This window comes from Maniola hyperantus, chromosome Z (genome assembly GCF_902806685.2).
Source record: "Maniola hyperantus chromosome Z, iAphHyp1.2, whole genome shotgun sequence".
NCBI lineage: Eukaryota > Metazoa > Arthropoda > Insecta > Lepidoptera > Nymphalidae > Maniola > Maniola hyperantus.
Window position 1 is genome coordinate 5,029,974 of NC_048564.1, and position 22,452 is coordinate 5,052,425.

The window sequence follows — 22,452 nt, forward strand, 5'->3', positions numbered from 1 at the left end:
GCATCGTAGGACTTCGCATGGGAATCCCATTGAGGTGTGACGTCGCACCACATGTATTGTGGAAGGGCCCTTACACCAGCCTCATATCTACGCAATAAGACGCTTCTTGCCGCGTGCCGCCCTACTACCCGCAATAATAGTAGTGCGGTAAGCTTACTCTAGCTTATTCATCAGTACCCTTATTGTGAATGCGAAAGTGTGTTTGTTTGTTGGTTTATTGGTTTATCCTTCAATCACGTCGCACCGGTGCAACGGATTGACGTGATTTTTTGCATGGGTATAGATAAAGACCTGGAGAGTGGCATAGGCTACTTTTTATCCCGGAAAATCAATGAGTTTCCACGGGATTTTTAAAAAACCTAATTTTACGCCGATGAAGTCGCGGGCATCAGCTAGTCTATAAATAATAACACCCTTTCTCGCCCGCACGCCGCGTCACTCGCTTCCCCGCCTATACATCAGTAACAGTACGGTAAACTTATTCTTAACCTATTTATCTTCAATGAGTAATATCAGCTTCCCTCGCTCGCAAATCCTGTGCCCTAGTAGTAGTAATGGTACACCATAAAGAGATCCATACTAATATTATAATCGCGAAAGTGTTTCTGTGTGCTAGCTTTTCACGGCCTATTCATTAAAATGATTTTGAAGAAATTTACAGATACATCTGTTAATTGGCATCTGTTAAAGGCGGTCCAGGTGCAAAATAGCGATTCATGACAGGTCATAGATTAGGGAATTCACAAGCCGGGCTGAAATCTGTACTTACCCGACTTCGGCAAAACCAAAAGGAAGTGTTATGTTTTAGCAGTCTAGGTATGTATTTGTGGAAAGCGCAGTCATAACCTCGTGTTCAAATTTGACTTGTTTTGCGCGTATTATAAACTTTTTCAAAATTATTGTTTTCACTGGATTGTATAAAATTAGTTCTGTGTGTAAATTGTTAAATGACAGTTTTTTTGTTCCAGCTAAAGCACCTCTGCTCACCGTATTTTAATCATAGTTTTAAAAGAGACATTGAAGTGGAAATAGATTACTAAATCAGCATATTACTGTAGTGAATTTTTAAGATTAATTCTGACTATATTTATCTGATTTTGACCAAACTTTTGACGATAATGTGAAATTCATTAAATAAATAGTAACCACATATTGTAAATTGACTCAAAATAAAATAAATAAGACAATATCAACTCATTGTAAGTGAAAAGTGAATATAATTGTAAGGACTTGCAAGATGCCTCACTGCATACCTCCCGGTCGCGACTTAGCTCACTACCTCGATGTTATCTCCATGTACCGCGTAAAACAAATATAATATAATACATACGCACGCACATACATGAGGGATAACTTACTGCAAAACATCGTGAGCTACTTGAAGGTTTATCAAGTAAAGGAAATGTTATTTATTGTACACCATAGTAAATAAAAGAAGTAAACCAAGATGCCTTGGCATGTGCGTGAGTATGTATTCATAGCCTGTACAAAATGACACCTCACGCGCCATCTTAACTCTATGAGTCAACTGTCATGTCAAAAGTACGGTTCACCTTTGAAATAAGGACTAAAATCGTACTTTTCACATGAAATTTGACACATAAAGTTAAAATAGCGCGTGAGGAGTTAAATTTTACGCGTAGTATTATATATACATCGTTGAATTAAACGTATCACGTGCAATTCTGAACAAAAATCATGTTCTATGAAGCTATCAAACTTAATATTACCACTTAATACCATTTACCGTTTTTTTATTTATTTACCATGAATTCATAAGTAATAGTATGTTGCAGCCAGCAAGAATTTTGTTTGGAATGGCCAATTCAGTGTGTAGAAGTAGATTTGTATACATTTATTTTACATGGCGGTGACTTCGAGGTGGCGGTCTAAACCGCGACCGCGAGGTATCGCAGTGAGGCATCTTGGACATGCCGTTACCCTTATTTTTTTATATAAGTAAGAGAAGAATTCAAGTATTGTACATAAATCATATAAGTATGTAGTATCATCGTGAGTGATATTCTTTGTAAATATAAATGTATGACGACTGAATTTACGTGTTTGTCGGAGTATGTCCGACTAGTTTCAAACCTGTCCAGGGTAGCGCAGAGGCCCATTGAAAAAGGGTCCTGGTCGAGTTCGAAACTGGTCGGGCATGCTCCGACAAAGGGATGATTTATGCCAACACGTGGCGGGCAAGGGCTGTGCCACGCACGAGTCACGGATTCAAAACATCACAAACATTTTATATGAAGCAGTCTGCTTCACCGTGCCCTGTCCGTGAACGGACACCATACGGTGAAGCATAACGGCACGGCACGGCTCGTGCCCGCCACCTGTTGGTACAAATCATCCCAAACACGTGAGTATAGCCGTCATAGATTTATATTTATAATGTAACATCATAGCTATTAGCATTATTAATTTTAAGGTTATGCAGTTTTAAGTGCAAAAAGTTTAATGCCTGTATTCCTTTTACGCATGACGTCGGTAACACGGAGAATACAAAGGTAATTCAGGCCTAAATTAAAATAAGTTAATAAGTCTAAGGTGTATGTTTTCTTAATGGGTGCTACTGTTGAATTAACTATGCGCCAAGTAGAAAGAATTTCTATATAAAGGCTAAAGCGACAGTCAAAAGAACATACAATTATCCAACATCTAGTCACACAGTGAGGTGCGAGACGCGAGAAAGAGCCTGCCCGAATGATATACGCATCTATACCATGTAAAATGGTTTTTCTTACGCTTTGTATCGGAATGTATGGAGATAATGTAATCAATTTATTTTTATATAAAACATTGTGCGCTGGGAAGTCACTCGTCGCGATCTCGTGCTTCAAAATATTCAACGTTTATTCGCTGTCGCTTTCTAATAATATCTCTCTCACATTGGTAGAATTATCTTTAATAGTTTTACATTATAAAAGAAAGAATTAATTGTTTGTCTGGGAGTCAACACAAAAATAAACTGCGAAATATTTTTTTACTTGTTTATTACGCAAGTTGTCCAAAATTTGTCTAGTAGAAGGCTTCGGCAGTGGCTAGTTAAAAAAATTGCTATCCCGAATTTAAAACTTATACGTAGTACAACCATGCAAACGCTGCGATTTGTCGCGCGTCCTTGCTTACTTTCAATGATTGAAACTCCTTCTATTTGGCATACAAGATCTACATAAGAACCATTATTAGTAGTTCCTTAACATTGTAATATTCTAATGTAGTAGGGGTCGTATGATGTAAATAACGAATTTAGTACCTGGAACTGTTACATGTTACTTAGATAACTTGCATTTAGTAAAAATTAGAGCAGGTTTAAATTAAGGCAGTAACTGGCAAACGGATTGTCTAGCTGTTGGATTGTTACTTCCAAGGGTTTTATCACATTGGTGTTTTGCGAGCATGTTCCCTGTGAGACTATTTATGTACCACACATACAGTACACAGCAGAAAGTAATGTACATCGACCCTTAGAAGGAGATAGCAGATTTGTAGAGCTTTGTCTCTTGTCGTTGAGACTGACAAAACGTCATATAGGTATGAGTAATGTACATCGGCCTTTAGAATGACATTTCGGCTTTGTAGAGCGTTGCCTCTGTCACACTATATGATGTTTTGTCGGTCTCAACGACAGGGAAAACGCTCTACAAATCTGCTATCTCCTTCTAAATGACGATGTACAGTACTTTCTGCAGCGTACTTTAACAGTTTGATTAGACCCTTATTACAATCAACGATACTCATAGAACCATTTACCGCCGCCCTACTTATAATTTACGATCCGGTGTGCTAAAGGAGGCGCAAAAAGTGTTTAAGTGTGTTTGTTAAACTTGACGGAGTGGAACGTTGATGTGGTCCCAGGCCTATCAGATGAATTTTTTTTGATAGATGATGTGATAATTTAATGCGTCAGCTATCAAATTATATTCTGATTGGTATGTTAAACACATCTCCGCTCCGCTCTTCAGTGGAAAGGCACCCTAAATGAGGAAACTAGTAATACCTGCGCTGTCATCAGGACGTCGTTACTATTACTTTCTTAATCTAAACCTGCATTTAAGAACAGTAGCTTTGGGTCTTAAAAAGTGTGATACCATCCATGATAATTGTATAGAAGGCTAAGGAATAATGTTAGGACAAAACTGTAATTTAAATTTTTTTTTAATCTGTTTTTTGTGCAATGATCCATTAGCTTAATATGTCATCGCTGCGCATGCAAATTCTGCTATGTGGAAAATAAGACGTTTTCAGAAGAAACTATTGAAATTGAAATATTTCTTTACTTTACTTGTGAGTCAAAATTATAGCTACAAATATTATCTCTTGAACAAGCACACGCTAAAGATTTTGTATGTACAAATGCACCTTTAAACTGAACAAAATAGATCAAAAACAAAAATTCAAAAAAATCACTTGGCGGATTTTGCATGTGCAGCGATGATGTACTATCAGTATAGTGCGCGCGAAACATGTATATAGTCCAATCAGAAATTGCAACATGACGGTTTGCGCAAATCAAGGCCAAGCCAGACTGTTGTAAACTTAAACCCTCCACATCGGTCTACATCGGCGGTTTATAACAGTGTAAACACTTGTTTGCAACAATAATTCGTGGTAAACACTGTTGTAAAACGCCGGTGGAGACCAATGGGGAGGATTTGTTTACAACAGTCTGGCTGGAGTTTCATAGAGTAGACTAGGATTAAATACAAACAAAAACAAGCCTGTCTGAGATGTATTGTTCTGCAATGTGTAGTCATACGCTTCGCGTTCAGATTGGACTAGGTACTTGTTTTGCACGCACTTTGTTACAGTGCCCGGCAAACAACTTGAGCATTGACCTGATCGGCTGGCAAATGGCGGGTGAACGCGATTGGTTGATTAGTCGGCGCGAGTGCACGCGATTGGTTGATACGTCTGCTTTAGCTTCCCGGATTCAACTTTCTCCTACTACACTGGTCCAGGTCCAAGTTGTGTGACGGGCGCTATACTGACACAACAGAATTCAGAATAGGTATAGAACTGCTGAAGCAATGTGGCCTTGTCACCGTGTAGATCACCAGTGAGCATCGTTATTTTAAAAACCATCATATTTGTATAGTTGTATATACGCAGCCGATACCATTTCTATTGCCTTATTTAGAATTCTGTGACGCGCCAATTTTCCATGCTGGTAATAAATAAGTATGGCTTGACATTTAGTTGAGTTTAGTATTAAGTTTATGGTTCTAGAAAAATTCAGCTTATATATTTTTCGGAAAGATACAATAATTAAAGACCTTAGGCTTAGGCACTCCCAAAGACCATAGGTAGGTGAGGAACAAATCTAGGAAAACCTCACATGAAATTCCTTTTAGATTATTCCGTATAAAATCTCGAGCACGCGATGTTTCTCAGACCTTCTGATTTTTACTATAATATGATGTAATATAATGTTAACTAATTGTTTAACTAAATAATAATGAAATTGTAGGTGACATTTTCACATTGATTAATTTTGTAACTTTAAGCCGTTTATGAGGTCTTTTTATATACCTACCTGACTTTAAAACATGAAATAAATTAATTTATTATTTGATTAGTTTTAAACTGTAAATATTGTGGCTAATTCCGTTGTACACAATCTCTAAACTAAACTAAAATAGCACGTCTAAATATATTGCTATCCCTTTCATAATGTTGCTTGCGGAAAAGGATAGCATTAGATTTAGACCTATTAATTTAGTTTAGTTTAGAGATTGTGTATAAGAGAATCGGCCCCATTGATTCGATATCCAGTTTTTATCACTATTAATTTCTGGACATGCCTCTTTTATATAATACAGTACCTAAACCATAAGTATAGAGTATCATGGACTATTTGTTGCAATATTCAGATTTTTCAGACAAACAAAAAATAAAGTATTCTTAAAAAATTACAATTGTTTTATTAAACTACCCTACTATTCAATAGGTCAAGCTATTATTTTTATATATTTATTATAAGAAAAAAAATTATAATGCAATCAATAACCTTATCGAATAAAGTGCGTTCAGAGCATATTATACCCATACCCTGTCCGTAGAATGAAGTTCATATAGCTCTACTCTCTCTACCCAATCCTATACAAAAATTTCGCTGGTAAGTTGGTATAATAGCGCTCTTTCTATGACGTACCCATACAAAATATGATACGAGCCAAAAAGAGAAGCTATATTAATTTCATCCCACGGATATGGTAGGTATAGCAAGTACTTTCTGATTCCATCAGAGCTTTTCATGAGATACATAGATGCATGAATATTTGTACTGTCGATTGAGTAAAAAAGCTAGATTAAAGTACTGTGTAACCGCGTATGAGATAGCGATAGCACGACGTAACGATGAATAACACGACAATTATTACCATTGTTTAGTAGTCAATATTATTTTGTATTAACCGATCAACATTTATTTGTATTAAACGTTTTTATGTGAAAACAAGTAAATAATTAATGAGAAATACAATGACGCCACGAATTCTCAAAGTCTGTTTTGCAACTAAAATGGTATTCCTTGTATGTATTCTTGAAAAAATCGGTTACACGATAAGCGACGAAAAATAGGTTGGCTGCGTCTCTGTTTATCACATTAGTAACTTTATCTGTGCTCTCTTTTTAGTGTGAATGAGAAAGCAAACGTTCCTTTATCTAGCTTTATTACTCTATCTATGTCACATCTACGTATATATACAGGGAACAGGGAATCCAGATCAGGATTTCAAATATAAATGAAAGTTAGTTGGTTAGTAGGGTTAGTACGACATAATCGTTCATTCATTCCCTGTAATAGGTACTCTTTGCATCATAGAGCTTTGCATTCATCCAAGGCTCATATATAAACGAAAGTTTCGAGTACACTAAATCAAGCTAAACTAAATCTAAAGGCTCCCCCACACAGCCGCGTTATTATCGGTCGATAATATCGCATGCGTTATTGCGATATCTGTTTTCAGTACATTTTGTATTAGGATGGTCATGTAGTTACACACTGCTGCGATGATACGTCCTACTTCCATTGCGGCGTTATTATCGCAGCAGTGTGTAAAAATGTACTGAAAACAGATATCGCAATAGCGCATGCGATATTATCGACCCATAATGACGCGGCTGTGTGGGGGAGCCTTAATCTTGGATGAATAAATATTTAAATAATAATGAGCTTCTAATCCACAAAATATTTTTATTTTTGACAGTGACATTAATTTTCGGGTTGCTCTATATGAAACATTTTAAGTTTTAAAATATTTAATTTTGACTTTTTTCGGTCGTACCAGTTTGCTAGTCGTTTGCCAGTACCTTAAAGTATTAACATCTCTAGCTAGACTAGTATAACTATAGTGATCTGTGATTTAAACTGACTAAGCTTGCATGAAAATTTTTCTATTTCATTTGTGCAGTCCGTTCACACCAAGGTTCACACCAAAGAATTTCTAAGTACTAGGTACCTACTTCGTAGGTCGATGGTCACTGCTCAGTGCTCAGTGCTCACTGTTGTGCTCACCATAGAGTAGTCACAGAGTACATTGGTAATTGGTATAGAGTAGTATTATATTTGTGCCCTTGTGATTGTGCCTTTATTGTGCTCACTGCAGGTTGTATTTTGTGCCATTTTTGTGCTCACCACCTCACCACCACAGCTCTCGATAAAGGCCTTGTGCTACAGTTCAAGCAAATCCGAGTCCAGGGACGCTTTGGTAAGTGAAATTACAATTTTGTATGCTGAAATCGTAAATGCTATCAATATCAATATTATTCGTAACGTTTCTTATCGCATAACATGTGCAGGTAAATTATTTACTTATTCGAACACTACTTTATCTAGTTCTGTGTTTTATTATGTAGTGCGTGGTAAATATGTGAAGAAGACGCTGCAAGAGGTCTCCCTTTTCCCAGATACCTTCTGCATAATGGTGAAAGAGCCTAATTTCAGAGACAACAGATTTGTCTCGCAAATTCTTAGGTCAGCTGTTATGAAACGCACGACTGTAGATTGTAGAAGCACGACTTTTGTGTAAAATAGGAACCAAGGAACCTTGTTCCTTGGTTCCTATTATACACAAAAGTAGTTTAAATCAAACGAATTTAAATTTATCTGCAGATTACAGATAAGATTGATTATTGATAATAATTGAGATTAGTAAGCCAGTGGTGCTTATTCCTTTGTACACAATCTTTTAACTAATTTTAAGGGGTCTAAAAATATTGCTATCCTTTACTGCAGACAACATTGTATAAAGGATAATAGCATTAGATGTAGACCTTATAATCAATCTGTAGTTTGTTAAGTTACTTAGCAATATTGCTATTTGCCAAAAATTATAGTCTTCTTTAGATAACAACATTCCTAAGTAATTTATCAATCTATTGATTACAAGCTTTTTCCTGCAGGCTGCAACTTTATCTGTGAGATGTAATTTATATCCTGTAGGCTATAGAAATCTATCAGTAAAAGAATGTTCTGAATCTGTTTATTAATTCCAGAGGTTACCACCTTCATTCGAACTTTGCCTCTTTATAATATTAGTGTAGCCTGTCAACGAATAGATTGACTATGAATTTTGACTGTTAGTTAAGGGAAAACATAGTGCCAAACAAGCACTTAACCAGCGTGGTAGACCATAGCGTTGTTTTTCTGAGAAGAGACCCATGCTCAATAGTGAGATGGCAATGGGATGATGATGATGATGTTTTGCCAAACAGGTGCATACTATATTCGCATTGTAGCTATAATTTTGATGGTAAGCGGCCCCTCCCACCTCTGGACACGTTGTGACAGTCAACTTGTAGTTTTTCTGTAACCAGAGTCACATTACATTACATACAAATACCCTTGAACCCTTACCCTTGTACCCTTATTCTTTGTTTATAAAGTTAACATGGATCATTAAAATATAGATAGACCTGGGCGCGTTTGGAACCCTTGTATCTTTAGTTTTAAGTTTGCGTAATAAAAAAAAAAAAAAAAAAAAAAAAAATAATTATCACCACTATATCTTAGAAATCGTTTCATCAAATTCGTAATCAAAATGAGTTATTTATTACCTATTTTGAATAAATCATTTGTCTTTGACTTTGACATATAACCTAATTAAACTTTATATCATGTTGTTATAATTGAGATAACAACAAGCAATAGTAAAACTACATCTTCTAAAATTAGTAGTGTAAAATTGTGACTAATTGTTCTACAATCTCATACTCCATTAAATTGACAGGTCTAAAAATATATTACTGTCTGTTTCATAATGCTCCCTGTAGAAAAGAATAGCATTAGATTAAGACCTGTCAAATTAGTTCATTTATGTATAACAGAATTAACACATTGGGCCTGATTCTCTTGTGCACAATCTCTAAACTAAACTAAATTAACACGTCTAAATCTAGTGCTATCCTTTTCGGCAAGCAACATTATGACAGGGCTAACAATAGATTTAGACGTGTCATTTTAGTTTAGTTTAGAAATTGTGTACAAGAGAATCTGCCCCAATATCTTTTTTTCTAAAAATCCTATTTCTATTTTCCTGCCCTAAATGTTTCTAAATAGTCACAAATCTAAATATATGAAACGAAAAGGCGACTGACTGACTGACTGATCTATCAACGCACAGCTGCTAACTACTGGACGGATCAGGCTGGGCATGCTGATGGCTATTATGACGTAGACATCCGCTAAGGGTTTTTGAAAATTCATCTCCTAAGGGGTTAAAATAGGGATTCAAAATTTGTGTAGTCCACACGGATGAAGTCACGGCCATAAAGTAGTTAAGTAATAACAAGGTACAACAGGTCCTTTTTTGTATGGAACTGTCCTGCACTTATTTATTTTGTGACATACTCTTTAATCTTGAGCCTGATATCAAATTACTAAAGAGACAAATAGACACTCTTTATTTCAAGTAAAGTTGAAATTTTTGCTACTTTATATTTTGTCAAAAATAAATGTAGTATTTATTATGTATAGACTGAACAGGTTTTATTTCCTTTTTTCAGGCAAGATGATTGGTGTGTTTCTAACCCTGCTGGGTTGGAATGGACTGAGTCCAGTTCCATATATGGCCTACCTAATAGGAACAACGGAACCAGCTTTGAGACTGCTCATATCAATTCTGCTGGGCTATCCACTGGGATTTTTTTATAATCACTATATAAAAAATAAATACCCAAGTTATAGAAATCTTTTTTTCATCATCACTGGCTTGGATATTGCCATTTATAATTTTGGATGGTCTCTCTACCACAACCTTATTCCAGGGATAGTAATTTACCTGTCAACAAAATTATTGGGCCCTACAAAATTAAATGCAATTTTCACGCTCATTTTCAATATGACTTACCTATTAGCTGGGTATATAACGACTGAATCAGAAGATTACGATATAACATGGACTATGCCCCAGTGTGTCCTCACACTTAAACTTATAGCTCTGTCTTTTGATTTATGGGATGGACAAAACATAAAGGAAGAGCCGCTACCACTTGATGGTTATCAGCAATTGCCTCTAAAATCTTCACCATCATTGGAAGAGCTGATTGGCTTCATATATTTTCCGGCCTGTTTTCTTGTGGGGCCTATTTTTTCATACAGAAGATACCTAGACTTCATCGGAGACAAATTCCCTGTTAGTGCAGAACATGAAGTAATAAAAAGAGCAGCCCTTAAACGACTTATGCTAGGCTTGGGCTACCTGTTTGCATTTCAAGTTGGAAGTAAGTATGTTTTATTCTTTAACAACTTTTTTCTCTATGCTAGGGATGTGAAATTGTTATGCAACGTTGATCCAAGGCTGCAACAGGATGGGCGATTGAATGTTGTCTTTATTTACTTAGAGTCTTGGACACACATTAAGCTGTCTGCCCCAGTTATTTTATAACTTAAATCTGTTAAAATTGTTCAACCTAAGCGTTGAAATAATTGTCAAGTTCGAGTCGAAAAAACCCCTATCACACAACACAACCTTCAGCAGTAAGGAATAAGAGACGGATATTTAATTCGCTTTAAATTTTCTGTGTCCTTTTTCCTGTTTTTTTTTCCTTAACATAAGCAATTTCCTATCATAATCCGCAAAAATTAATTCACTTTTAATTATCTTTCAGCATATGTATTCAGTATGAAGTATATGCTGTCTGATGAGTTTTGGGAGACCTCAATAATTTACCGTCACGTCTACTGTGGTATGTGGGCACACTTCGCATTGTACAAATACATTTCGTGTTGGCTGCTTACTGAAGGTAATTAGATAATATTTGTTTTTTAGTATTAGTAACCATAATCAGGATTTTCACAGTTCAAAATCATAAATTAGATTTCAATAATTTCTTTACAGCGTAATTAGTATGCCTTATTTGTTAATTCCTGAACAGTTCCTTCCTTATTAGTTCCTAAACAGCTTTTTTTTACAAAAGAATATTAGCCATGTTAAATGACTAATATTCTTTAGGTACGACAATAGTGCAACGGGCGGGGTTTGAACCGTCGACCTTTCGGTTTTCAGTCCACTCCTTTACCGGTTGAGCTATTGAGGCTCTAGCTTGTATTGCATGTGTATCTCTCTCATCTTGGTTAACCAGTCAATCCTTATTAATATGAGGCGTTTGTACAGACGGACGCTTACAAGGTTTCTCCCTATAATATACTTGTAGACCCCCAATAAAAATTGTTCATTAACCATTATACATTATATTATACATTTTACGCTTGTTGCAGCCTCATGCATTCGTTTCGGCCTCTCCTATAATGGCATTGTGAAGACTGGAAAAAATGAGGCAGTGTCAAAGTGGGACGGCTGTAACAACATTAAGTTAATGAGGTTTGAGTGTGCGACAAAGTTTCAGCATTATATTGACAGCTTCAATTGCAACACTAATAATTTTGCTGCTAAATACATTTACAAACGGCTCAAATTTTTAGGAAACCGTAATTTGAGCCAATTATTCACTTTGTTATTTTTGGCCCTCTGGCACGGCACTAGATCTGGCTATTATATGACATTTTTTAATGAGTTCTTAATAATTTATATGGAAAAAGATATTGAAAATATTTTGTCGAAAACTGAAATTTATCATACTCTCTGGAATTCGAAAGCCAAGTATGTGATGTATGCGTTACTCAAGGTATATACTATCGTGTTCATGGGTTGGAGTTTAGGTCCCTTTGACCTCAAAGTTTACACGAAATGGTTTCCACTTTACGCCAGCCTCTATTTCTCCGGGTTTATAATATTTTTGCCATGGGGATTTGCATATAAACCACTTGTGGTGAAGTTAATTAAAAAGTATACACAACCCCAGTGAGGTTAGTATGAATAGGGTCAAATGCGGCTATTAGATTATGATTAGGTGGTTAAACCGGGTTTGAATTCATTTAATATTTAAATAGAATCTATCCTTAGCTACCTAACCTAGTTATGTTCTAACCAATGTGGTTCACCAACACTGCTCACAATATAATTTGAGAAATGTTTAAAATATTTTTTATTAAGGTTTAATTTCAAAACCAAACAATGTGGCTAATTCCATTGTACACAACCTCTAAACTAAACTAAAATGGCACGTCTAAATCTATTGCTATCCCTTTCATAATGTTGCTTGCGGAAAAGGATGGCACTAAATTTAGACCTGTTAATTAAGTTTAGTTTAGAGATTGTGTACAAGAGAATCGGCCCCAATGCAGCTTTATATTTTACACAATTTCTAAAATGATGAAATAAATTTATCAATCCTATCTGTAATCTCTTGATCTTCAATAAAAAGGTACAGATCTCTATTAAAAAGTCAAATCGCAGCGGGCTTACGCAATTTTTTAAAGTTATCTTAGTTGTATATAAAAATAGTACAGTATAGTACATAGCACATGAATTTTATAACACTAAGTTGAAAACAGATTTAATTACTTTGGGTTCTAAATGTATCTTGCCCTATAGCTCTCCTAAAACATGTCCATAGTATAAAATAAACTTAATGAAATTCTCTTACATTATAAATGGTAGTTTACTTAATTGATACTGATAAATGACATGAACTAATATTTTCATTATAAGGGCCAGCACAGATAATATTGACGGGGTGGTCCCGCGAAATTTGCTGATTTTACTTAAAGCCAGAGGGCGAAATAACAATGTGATTTAAAGTTATGTCAAGATTAATTATTATTATTATTGAACAAATTAAAATAGTATAGAATGATTACTAATGGCTTAGAGTATACAGCCAGTAATTTATTTAACCTGTGTAAATAGTTATAGTTGTCTGTATTGAAATTGAGTCAAAATCAAGTATTTGACTATCTCAAAAATAAATTATTTTTCGGTGATTATTAAATAGAGGGTTTTTCAAAATACGTAAGATCCACGTCCTTTATTAGTTTAATATTTGATAACCATTTTAAATTATCGATTAAAGTAAAAAAAGGACGTCAAATGATTCACGACGTGACGTCACATACCTTTATTTCATACAATCTGGCATATTAGGTGCGCGTTTTGACGTTTGATTAAAAGTAACTGATTTGACTAGTCAAATACCGGATTAAATATATTTTAGTTATAGTTGTCTAAATTGAAGTTGAGAAAAAATCTAAATTTACCCATGCTTGGGTTTATTGCGGAGTCTATGAGCCACTTTATATAAAACTGACGGGTTTGTATGGCAGTGCCTCGCGGTTGTTCGGCCGAGGCAACTTGTTCCCTGATAAACCTGAGCATGACCCGAGTATCTGGCTCGTGAAAATGCCGCGCGTGCCCATAAGTCCTGTAATTATTTATCAAGATTAATTATTATTATTCTTGTTGGACAAATTACAATCAATTATGTAGAATCATTTTATTGTAGTTGGTATTTTATTGTGGTAGATGCATCTGACGATTCAAAAATACTTGTAAAAGTTTAATTGAATAAAAAATATTTTTATTTATTTATTTATAACTATATTAATATTATGTGTGGTTTAGAGTAGACAGCTATTAATTTATTTACCTTGTGTAAACAGTTATAGCTGTCTAAATTGAAATCGAGTAAAAATCTAAATTTACCTATGCGTAGGTTTATTGTGGAGTCGGGGTAAATGAGCATGTTCATATAAAACTGACGGGTTTGTGTGGATAGAAGTGCCTCGTGGTTGTTCAGCTTAGGCAACTTGTTCCTCGATAAACTTGAACATGACCCCAGCACCTGGCTCGTGAAAATACGCGCCCATTAACGGCGATTACGCACTGCACTTCCGTCATCCGAGTTCTATCCGTCATCCGTAAGAATACCAGCCTTATACCAGCGATTACCTACGACGTATTTGTCATAAGCTCCCATATAAAACAAAAAGGAAGGTATTTTCACGGACTCGAATCGGATGAGTGCGTAACCGCCGTTAGTCCTAGAAAATATTTATTATTTTAGATAATCATGTTTTCCTTATTTCTTAAATCTTAATTTGGGTTACAAATATAATGTCACTAACACACAATAGATGTACTAGATTCTTTAAATTTACTATAGTAATAGCGACCGCTCACGACTGCTGCCGCGGGAATTTTGAAAAATCCTTCCTTATTCCTTATGTACATTATAAAGGGAACCTGTGTGCAATATTTCAGCTTTCTAGGTCCAAGGTTTTTGACTAGGAGTTGAATCAGTCAGTGAGTGAATCAGGATTTTTCTTTAATACATTTAGAAATCTATATCTACTAATATTGTAAAGATTTGAAAATTTGTTAGTTTGTGAAAAATGAGCTGATAAAAGTGGGTTTTGTTTTCTTATAAATCTATTAAGTACACATCCTTAAATACACAGTCTTATCTAATCTAATAAATAAAATTTCAAGTGACTGAATTAAAAACTAAAGTGTGTGATAAGAAATACTAAGTTGATGAAAGCGATACTAAGTAAATAACTGCGTAACCGGTTTGAGTTAATACCCAAAGGAAGTGTTCTTTTGAAGTGAAGGATACTTTTTCGAGCTGCAGTAATAATATTGTTAGATACTGTAATACGTTCAGGGAGAATGACTCCCGCAACTTACCGTAAATTCCGTCCGTATACCGTTTCAGTGACACGGCATACCTAGTGCTATTTAAAATTACCAATGACTTTACATCAGGTATTACGCCTGGCATTTTAAAAATCTAATATAAGGTCAGTATCACAATGAAATGATATAGCATTACAAACCGTTTAAGAACACTTTGCATTTGGTTTCTTTCGCGTTTAGGTATTTTTGCCGATAGGAGATTTGCGTCGTGTTTTGGACTAGTTGTTTGGTTTTAGTTTTCTCTTTCGTTGATTCTCTGCTTTTTGCTTGGAATTTGGTTTGTTTCGCGTTTAGGTATTTTTGTCGATATTTTTGGCTGTTTTATAATAGCTAAAGAAACTGTGAATGTTAATGGAGAACTTGAAGAACATACTGTGGTCCCCATTGCCTTTGCCATTGCCATTGTTGACGGTGCCTGTTTATTTAGAGCATTTTCTTATTTAATGTACGGAACACAAGACAATGCCATAGAGGTGCGAACACAAATTGTCAGATATGTGGTGAATGACTGGCCCAAGTTTTTCAAGTTTGGACTTTGTGAGTTGATAGCAGCAGGATCGATATTTCCATTTCGGTTTGAAGTTTACCGAAATGGTCGCTTATACACAGAGTCCGGGTCTAATGGCTGTTCAGAAAGGCGATTACGATTTAGCCAAGATCCGTTCAATGGACATTTTGACGCCTATCTTCCTATTCTTGCGAAAAAAAATACTCAGCGTCGTATGGAGGTATCTGTGGAAGAGCATGATCGTTTGCCTGACACGTCGTGTTCAGTACTCGGTGCAATAAGACGGTCCTAAGGAAGTATCTGTTGTAGAGCGCAATCCTTTCGCACTCATCAGTTCGCCATCATTAGTTCGCGAAATAGATCAGGGTTGCAAGGTGGTGCCTGTTTTAGAGCGTGATTATTTGCCTGTTACATATTTAGTACACAGTGAAACTTTACCCAATAAATCTGCGCCGTCATCACTTATTAAAGAAAGGAAAATGAAACGTAGGACTAGAGTAAAGTAATTTCGCCGAAGTATTAAAAAATACAAAATTAATAGTGTAGGATGAAATTACGATGGCACATGAGGGTGGCGTTGAGGCTTTAAACAGGTCTCTTCAGGATATAAGTGGAAATAAAAGCTAATGGGTGGTGTAACGGTTTTGCTGGCCGGAAACTTTAGGCAGACTCTACCAGTAGTGCCGATAGGGACCAGAGGCGATGAAGTTAAGGCGTGCCTTAAAAGATCTACTTTATGGCCTCAGATTTACATCCTCAAGCTCACGTAAAATATGAGGGTACACTTTGGAGAGGAAGAGTCTGTTGGTAGATTTGCAGATCTCCTACTTGAAATCGGCAACGGTGATTTTCCAACATTAGATGGAATGATAACGATCCCGAAAAATTTGTGCACAGTTGTAAGTACGGTTCAGGAGTTAATTAAAAAAAAAACCGATATTGCTCATATTCATGATACGCCTATGGAATGGTTGTGTGAACGTGCCATACTTACGCGAAAAAACGATCAAGATACGCTACTGACGTCTTTGGAGGGAGAAAAAAATAAAATAAGTATTATTCGACAGACACGGCGGTTGCATCGACGATGCTACTAATTATCCTGTCGAATTTTTGAATTCGCTGAAACCACCGGGTCTGCCATACCACAGGCTTACTCTACGTGTGGGCACTCCTCTTATGTTGTTGAGAAATTTGGAACCACCTAAAGTGTGCAACGGGACCAGACTGAAAGTCAAGGCCTTACATCGCAATATAGTGGAAGCCACAATTTTAACTGGGTGTGCGAAAGGGGAGACTGTATTTGTACCACGAATCCTTTTAATTCCGAACGATCTTCCCTTTGAATTTAAACGATACTGTTTTCCCTCAAAGTCTGTTTTGCAATGACTATAAACAAGTCTCAAGGACAGACTTTAAAATTGTCACAAAAATAGAATTTAAGTATTTCACTTGATCGAAACAAGAAACCGAAATTTGCATTTTCAAACACCGTTTTCTATATTTTGTATTCGCCCTCAAGTGTTTGCACACTACAGTATTTCAGTAATTCAGTTTTCTTGAAACCTATAATTTAATTTTATTTTCACTCGTTTAAATACTACCCAAATAGAAAGATAAAGAAATAACAATAAGCAAATAGAATAGAAAGATATAACCATAGTAAATAAATAGAAGGAATAATAACCAGTTATTAAATCAGTAATAATCAGTTTTTTTTCATGGAAATTAGTAGATAAATAGTTAATTGTTCATTGTTTCAAACTTCGTTAACAAGTTAGCAAGAATGAAATACATCTATTGTGTCAATAACATTATAATAAATGAACAATAATTAATGATTAAACGAACTTACCTGTACGTGAAGTTCTATCATAATTATACGAAGTGCTACGTCCGAAGTTTAGATGATTGCGATGTTTCCGCAACATTCTGGGTTATCAGGGCGGGCGGGTGTTACTGATTCTTCGGACGTAGCACTTCGTATAATTATGATAGAACTTCACGTACAGGTAAGTTCGTTTAATCATTAATTATACTCGTGCTACGTCCTCGAATCAGTAACGTCTAGATATTATTGAACACAATGTAGATGTTGAGAGTACGTGGAGGGAACGTCGCAATAAAAATAATATGAATGATGTAGGAAACTTTTGCTCATTCATTACAGTAACAAAAGAGTATTACGTACAAAGAGTAATCGTCTTCAAAAATTGCAATATTATTTATAAATGTCATTAATTTTAATCAAAGCGAACATATCGTTCTTACTAAGGCCAAGTTATCTAGGCTACTAAGGTAAACTACCTTAGTAGCCTAGATAATTAATAACGAGTTATTGACTACCGGCCTGTTGTAAAACTTGGCAAAGGTAGTGGAACTGCCGCTACACCCAGCGGTCTATCTTATTATATCTAGATTGACCCCAAGCTTGAACGCCATAGATGTTGAGGCGTGTCGGGTGCTGTGGGAAGAAAACATGAAAACGTCAATTCCACTATCTTTCCAGGTGGACTTAATCCACTGGCTTAGCGTTTGAGGTGAACACAATAGTCGGTCAGACTTTCGTAAGTTTTTGGTTCTGGCCATGTATATAATACCTAAGCGTTTTTGCAGGGCATATTTCTGAGAGTTCCTTGAAGGAAGGCAGGTAGTTACAAAATAGGTTTGTTATGTACCCACTTTGGACGTTTTAATAAATTCCATGATTTTTATAATTTATTGATCATTTGAAATAATTACTTTGTCAATTTTAACTTTAGACAGCGTTCGCACTGTGTGCTGTCACAAGAGCAAATAAAGTCATGCATTTCTTTGAAAGCTGTTCTACAGGGTCATACTTTCAATAGGAGACAAAGAATCTAACTGATTTGAACTATGTTTGTTTACCACGTGGATATTATGTGGTGGTCTTAGCTTGTAAGTAAACACTTTTACAAAATCTTGTAATCCTATCGTCCTGTGATATATTTCCAATTACTTATTAGATAGAGAGCAACTCTGTGACTATTGATAGTTCTATATTGATCACCAATATTAATTATCTTAATGAGGAACTCTATGACGATTGGAATGGATGGATCGTAAATGTTTAAACAATATAATCTATACAAAAGGTATAGGTACCAACGTTTGAGGCAAATGTTGTGTTTTATTATTAGAGTGTTAGTCGACCATGAAACCATCATGATTGATGATGATCAGGTAGGAATGGAAAGGATGGGCACACGTCGCTATAGCAATACGGTCCGGACAATACCCCGGCAACCCAAGGCAATGTTTGCTGGGACAAGGTATTAGAACATCGTTAAAATTTAACTTTACGTCTGATTTGAGCAGATGCATAAATGATGGGTACCATGGTTGATTGGGTCAATAAGTAACAACCATTATACCTACAGCTTTGTCTGTGCTATGCAAAGTTTTTAGTATAACAGCGCTAGGAATAAATACATAAATTAAAGCTTGGGACCAGTCTAATGTGAAAGCGTCGATTTCAAAAGCATCAGGGTCCCTATGCTATGCCATGAGACGAATTTATCACATTTAGTATTTATTCGGGTAGCAAATAAATCAATTTGTGGGACTGGAAAAATTTCCCATCAATTTTTGATAGCCAGAGTTCGTTAACTCCCATTCAAACATCATGATGTGATTGACGAGATTCCCGATCAGCAATAATGTTATCTAACGACTTATAGTTAATATATAAAGCTACTATAATAATCATCTGAGACTCACACTACTGCCATATGTCTTTAGTGACGTTGTTCGTGCGTTGTTCATGTGAGGGTATTTAACGCCGCCTATGCGATTAATCTAGCTCACTGCAGTTGTGTTTAAGTAATCTCTGAAAGTCGTAAAAACATTTTGCAAATAGCTTTAGGGCAAAGTACGCAGTTAAAAGTTCGAGATGAATGATATATGTAGTTGCCCCTCACTATAAGACCAGCGACCACTTAGCGGTTTGACCATCCCGTTTTTGAGGCATCAGACCAGACATAGCTCCTCTAATACATAGCTGTCGCTTCTACGTAGTAGTACTTGCAAATTCTTTGGTCGCTTCTGATTCTATGAACTGAATTGTCAATGACATTCAGAGCCACCAATTTAAATTAGTAAGGGTTGTGACATTGTCATAAATGCTTCATAGTTGTCGCAGGTTATATTGGTTTCGTACTGTAACCATCCGTATTCTATGGCCTGCATTCAGAGACAAATAAACCTAATAATTTGGCAAATTTCCGTATTTTGCAGCGTTTTAAGCGTAGCATAGGTTATGATATTATAAATTGCCATTTATGATAAGTATAACCTAAATAATTGCAAGACTTTGAAGGTATCCTGCATTCTGTTACTTTTTACTCATTATTTCCTCATTAATAATGAAGCCCAGCGCCCTTAGTAAATTTTTAATGGCCTCAATATTTTGCATACAGTCTTCGTAAGTATAACCAACGAAGTATAGCTTATGTATCTATAAGTATACTTATAGATGATACAAAACCACATGAATGTAGAAACTTTACAATAGGTTTCATCAGTTTAGTAAACATTTATGGCGCCGTAGGGTAGGTATACAGATACCGAATGGCAGGACTGGTCTATCAAGTTTCATTTGATAGCCGTTTATCTAAGATAAGATGGTATTAAATCAAAGTCAATTAAGACTTATAAAACTGGGCGAGGCGTCCAGCGTAACGTATCAGATGTACTGGCGGTGGGTCTACTTGGGCCACTGCGTGTAGCCTTGCGACAGGTTCTCACGGGACAGCACGTTCTGCGGGGCAGGTGGCTGGTGGCTGCGAGTCGCGGCCCTCGTGATGTTGAAGCTTTTGGGCTTCTTGGGAATTTCGGGTTTAAGTCCGAGCTAGATTTTGAAACAGCCATCGACCATCAGAGCAAACTGTTCTGATGGTCATCTGATGGTCTCCGGAAGGTTGCTACCAGAAAAGAATTTTGCCATTCTTAGTAGGCAAAAGCTAGTCCTTTAAATCCCTCTTAACCAAATATAAAGTGCGAAGTTACGCCGTGCTTCCGATTCGGAATGTCGAACTTTGCATAAGATTCGACTAAGTCCCATAAGACCTCTAGTCAAATCGTTGTTCTCGGTGGCACATAGCTGATCCGATATTACTTTTCCGAGCAAGAAAATACCAGCTGTTATCTGCTTTTGACGTGCCTCAATGGCCTTGTCCATTTGACCTGATCAGGAACTGTGGCCTTAAACTTGGGATTAAGCTTTGGTGCAGCCATATTTATACAGTTCCTCGGAACCAAGAATTTCTTCAAAAGTTCCTTGTGAACATCCTTATTTGAACCGGATGTTGCTACATGGATAAATCTAGGCGCGACTTCCTTAATAATGTCAGGCCCATATCGGGTCTGTACCCAGTATATCAAGATTATGGTGTTAGCAGCGTCCTCATCACGAACACTCGATGCAATCGGTTCTCCCGACACGTTATCGGGTATGATAGAGAAGCTAATATAATTGTGGTCTACAAAGACGGCAAGATAGTCCTAAGGACTACTCTTTTTACATTCAATTGCGACGATATAGTCCCTCAGACTACTCTGATGCATTTTGTTACACCCTAGAATTCCCCCAAGGGTTTAAAGTAGAACGAGTGTGGCGAAATAGTCCCGCAGACAACTCTGATATACTCTTTAAGTTTATCTGTTATCATTATAATTGCGGGTAGATATTGCGGGTACAAATGCGGCAAGATAATCCTAATGACTACTCTGATGCAATTTGTAAAAATAAAGCTATTTCACAGTCGTTAACATTCAAATGCGGCGAGATAGTCCCACAGACTACTCTGATGCATTTTAAAGAGTTAGGTATTTACGGCCAATAGTTCAAATGCGGCGAGATAGTCCCGCAGACTACTCTGATGCACTTTATAGAGTTTATGCAATTTACGGCTAATAGTTCAAATGCGGCGAGATAGTCCCGCAGACTACTCTGATGCACTTTACAGCCAATAGTTCAAATGCGGCGAGATAGTCCCGCAGACTACTCTGATGCACTTTAAAAAGTTGGCAATTTACGGCTAATAGTTAAAATGCGGCGAGATAGTCCCTCAGACTACTCTGATGCAGTTTAAAGCCAATAGTTCAAATGCGGTGAGATAGTCCCGCAGACGGCAGACTACTCTGATGCACTTCAAAGAGTTAGGCTAAAATGCAGCGAGATAGTCCCGCAGACTACTCTGATGCACTTTAAAGAGCTAGGTTCAAATGCGGCGAGATAGTCCCGCAGACTACTCTGGTGCATAGACCGTAGCGTATCATTTGAAGGTTTAAACTAGAACGAATGTGGCGAAAGAGTCTCGCAGACAATTCTGATACATTCGTAAGTTTTTTCTTTTATCATTATAATTGCGGGTAGGTAGGTACTTACCATCAACAATTTCTTTTGGCGTGGCTGGCCTCGATGAATTTGACGATGAATCCGAAGATTGGCTCGATGATGATGGAGAACTTAATCGTGAAAGTTTCACTTCCTTTTCTTAATTTATTCACTATTAATTCCAAACTACTTTTGTTTACACGTTTCGGCATAGTTACTATAATTATTAAATTATTAAATTATAAGCCTACTGCGTGCGAGATACTGAACAAGTGAAGTGGTTGAGCACTAAAATGCGAATGAAAAGCGGCGGTGCGACGGCCGTGAGGCGAGTGAGGTCGTCCAATCGGGGGGTAATAATAAAAAAAAAATAAAAAAAAAAAAACTCTAAACTACAGTGCTGAAGTGGTGACTCCTTATGCGTACTACATTGTGTTCAATAATATCTAGACGTTACTGATTCGAGGACGTAGCACGAGTATAATTGGTTTGTTGGTTAAATAAACATATTAGTTATCATCATTCAAGTTCTATCATGATTT

At 36.4% G+C, this 22,452-nt stretch overlaps 2 protein-coding genes across 7 annotated transcripts in view; both read left to right on the forward strand.

The window, feature by feature from the left end:
- The window catches only part of LOC117995908 (uncharacterized), a 34,634-nt gene extending 14,198 nt beyond the window's left edge, over window positions 1–20,436 (forward strand). For 3 of the 4 annotated variants that reach the window (XM_069509071.1, XM_069509073.1, XM_069509072.1), the window contains one exon: window positions 969–5,598. The gene's annotated coding sequence lies outside the window, so the exon portion shown is untranslated. Of the gene's footprint in view, window positions 1–968; window positions 5,599–20,426 lie in introns of those variants that run through there. The other variant, XR_011238470.1, reaches the window with a different exon arrangement.
- On the forward strand, window positions 7,534–12,526 carry nes (lysophosphatidylcholine acyltransferase 3 protein nessy). 3 transcript variants are annotated; one of them, XM_069509085.1, is made up of 4 exons: window positions 7,534–7,722; window positions 10,020–10,731; window positions 11,119–11,253; window positions 11,729–12,526. In XM_069509085.1, exons 2-4 carry the CDS (start codon window positions 10,020–10,022, stop codon window positions 12,313–12,315), a joined length of 1,434 nt encoding a protein of 477 aa, XP_069365186.1. In that variant the 5' UTR covers window positions 7,534–7,722; the 3' UTR covers window positions 12,316–12,526. The 3 variants fall into 3 exon arrangements, with proteins under 3 accessions (XP_069365186.1, XP_069365187.1, XP_069365185.1); XM_069509086.1 differs by lacking the exon at window positions 7,534–7,722 and adding an exon at window positions 7,978–7,984 and having other exon boundaries at window positions 10,015–10,731; XM_069509084.1 differs by lacking the exon at window positions 7,534–7,722 and adding an exon at window positions 8,685–8,724 and having other exon boundaries at window positions 10,015–10,731.
- Window positions 20,437–22,452: the final 2,016 nt, after the last annotated feature.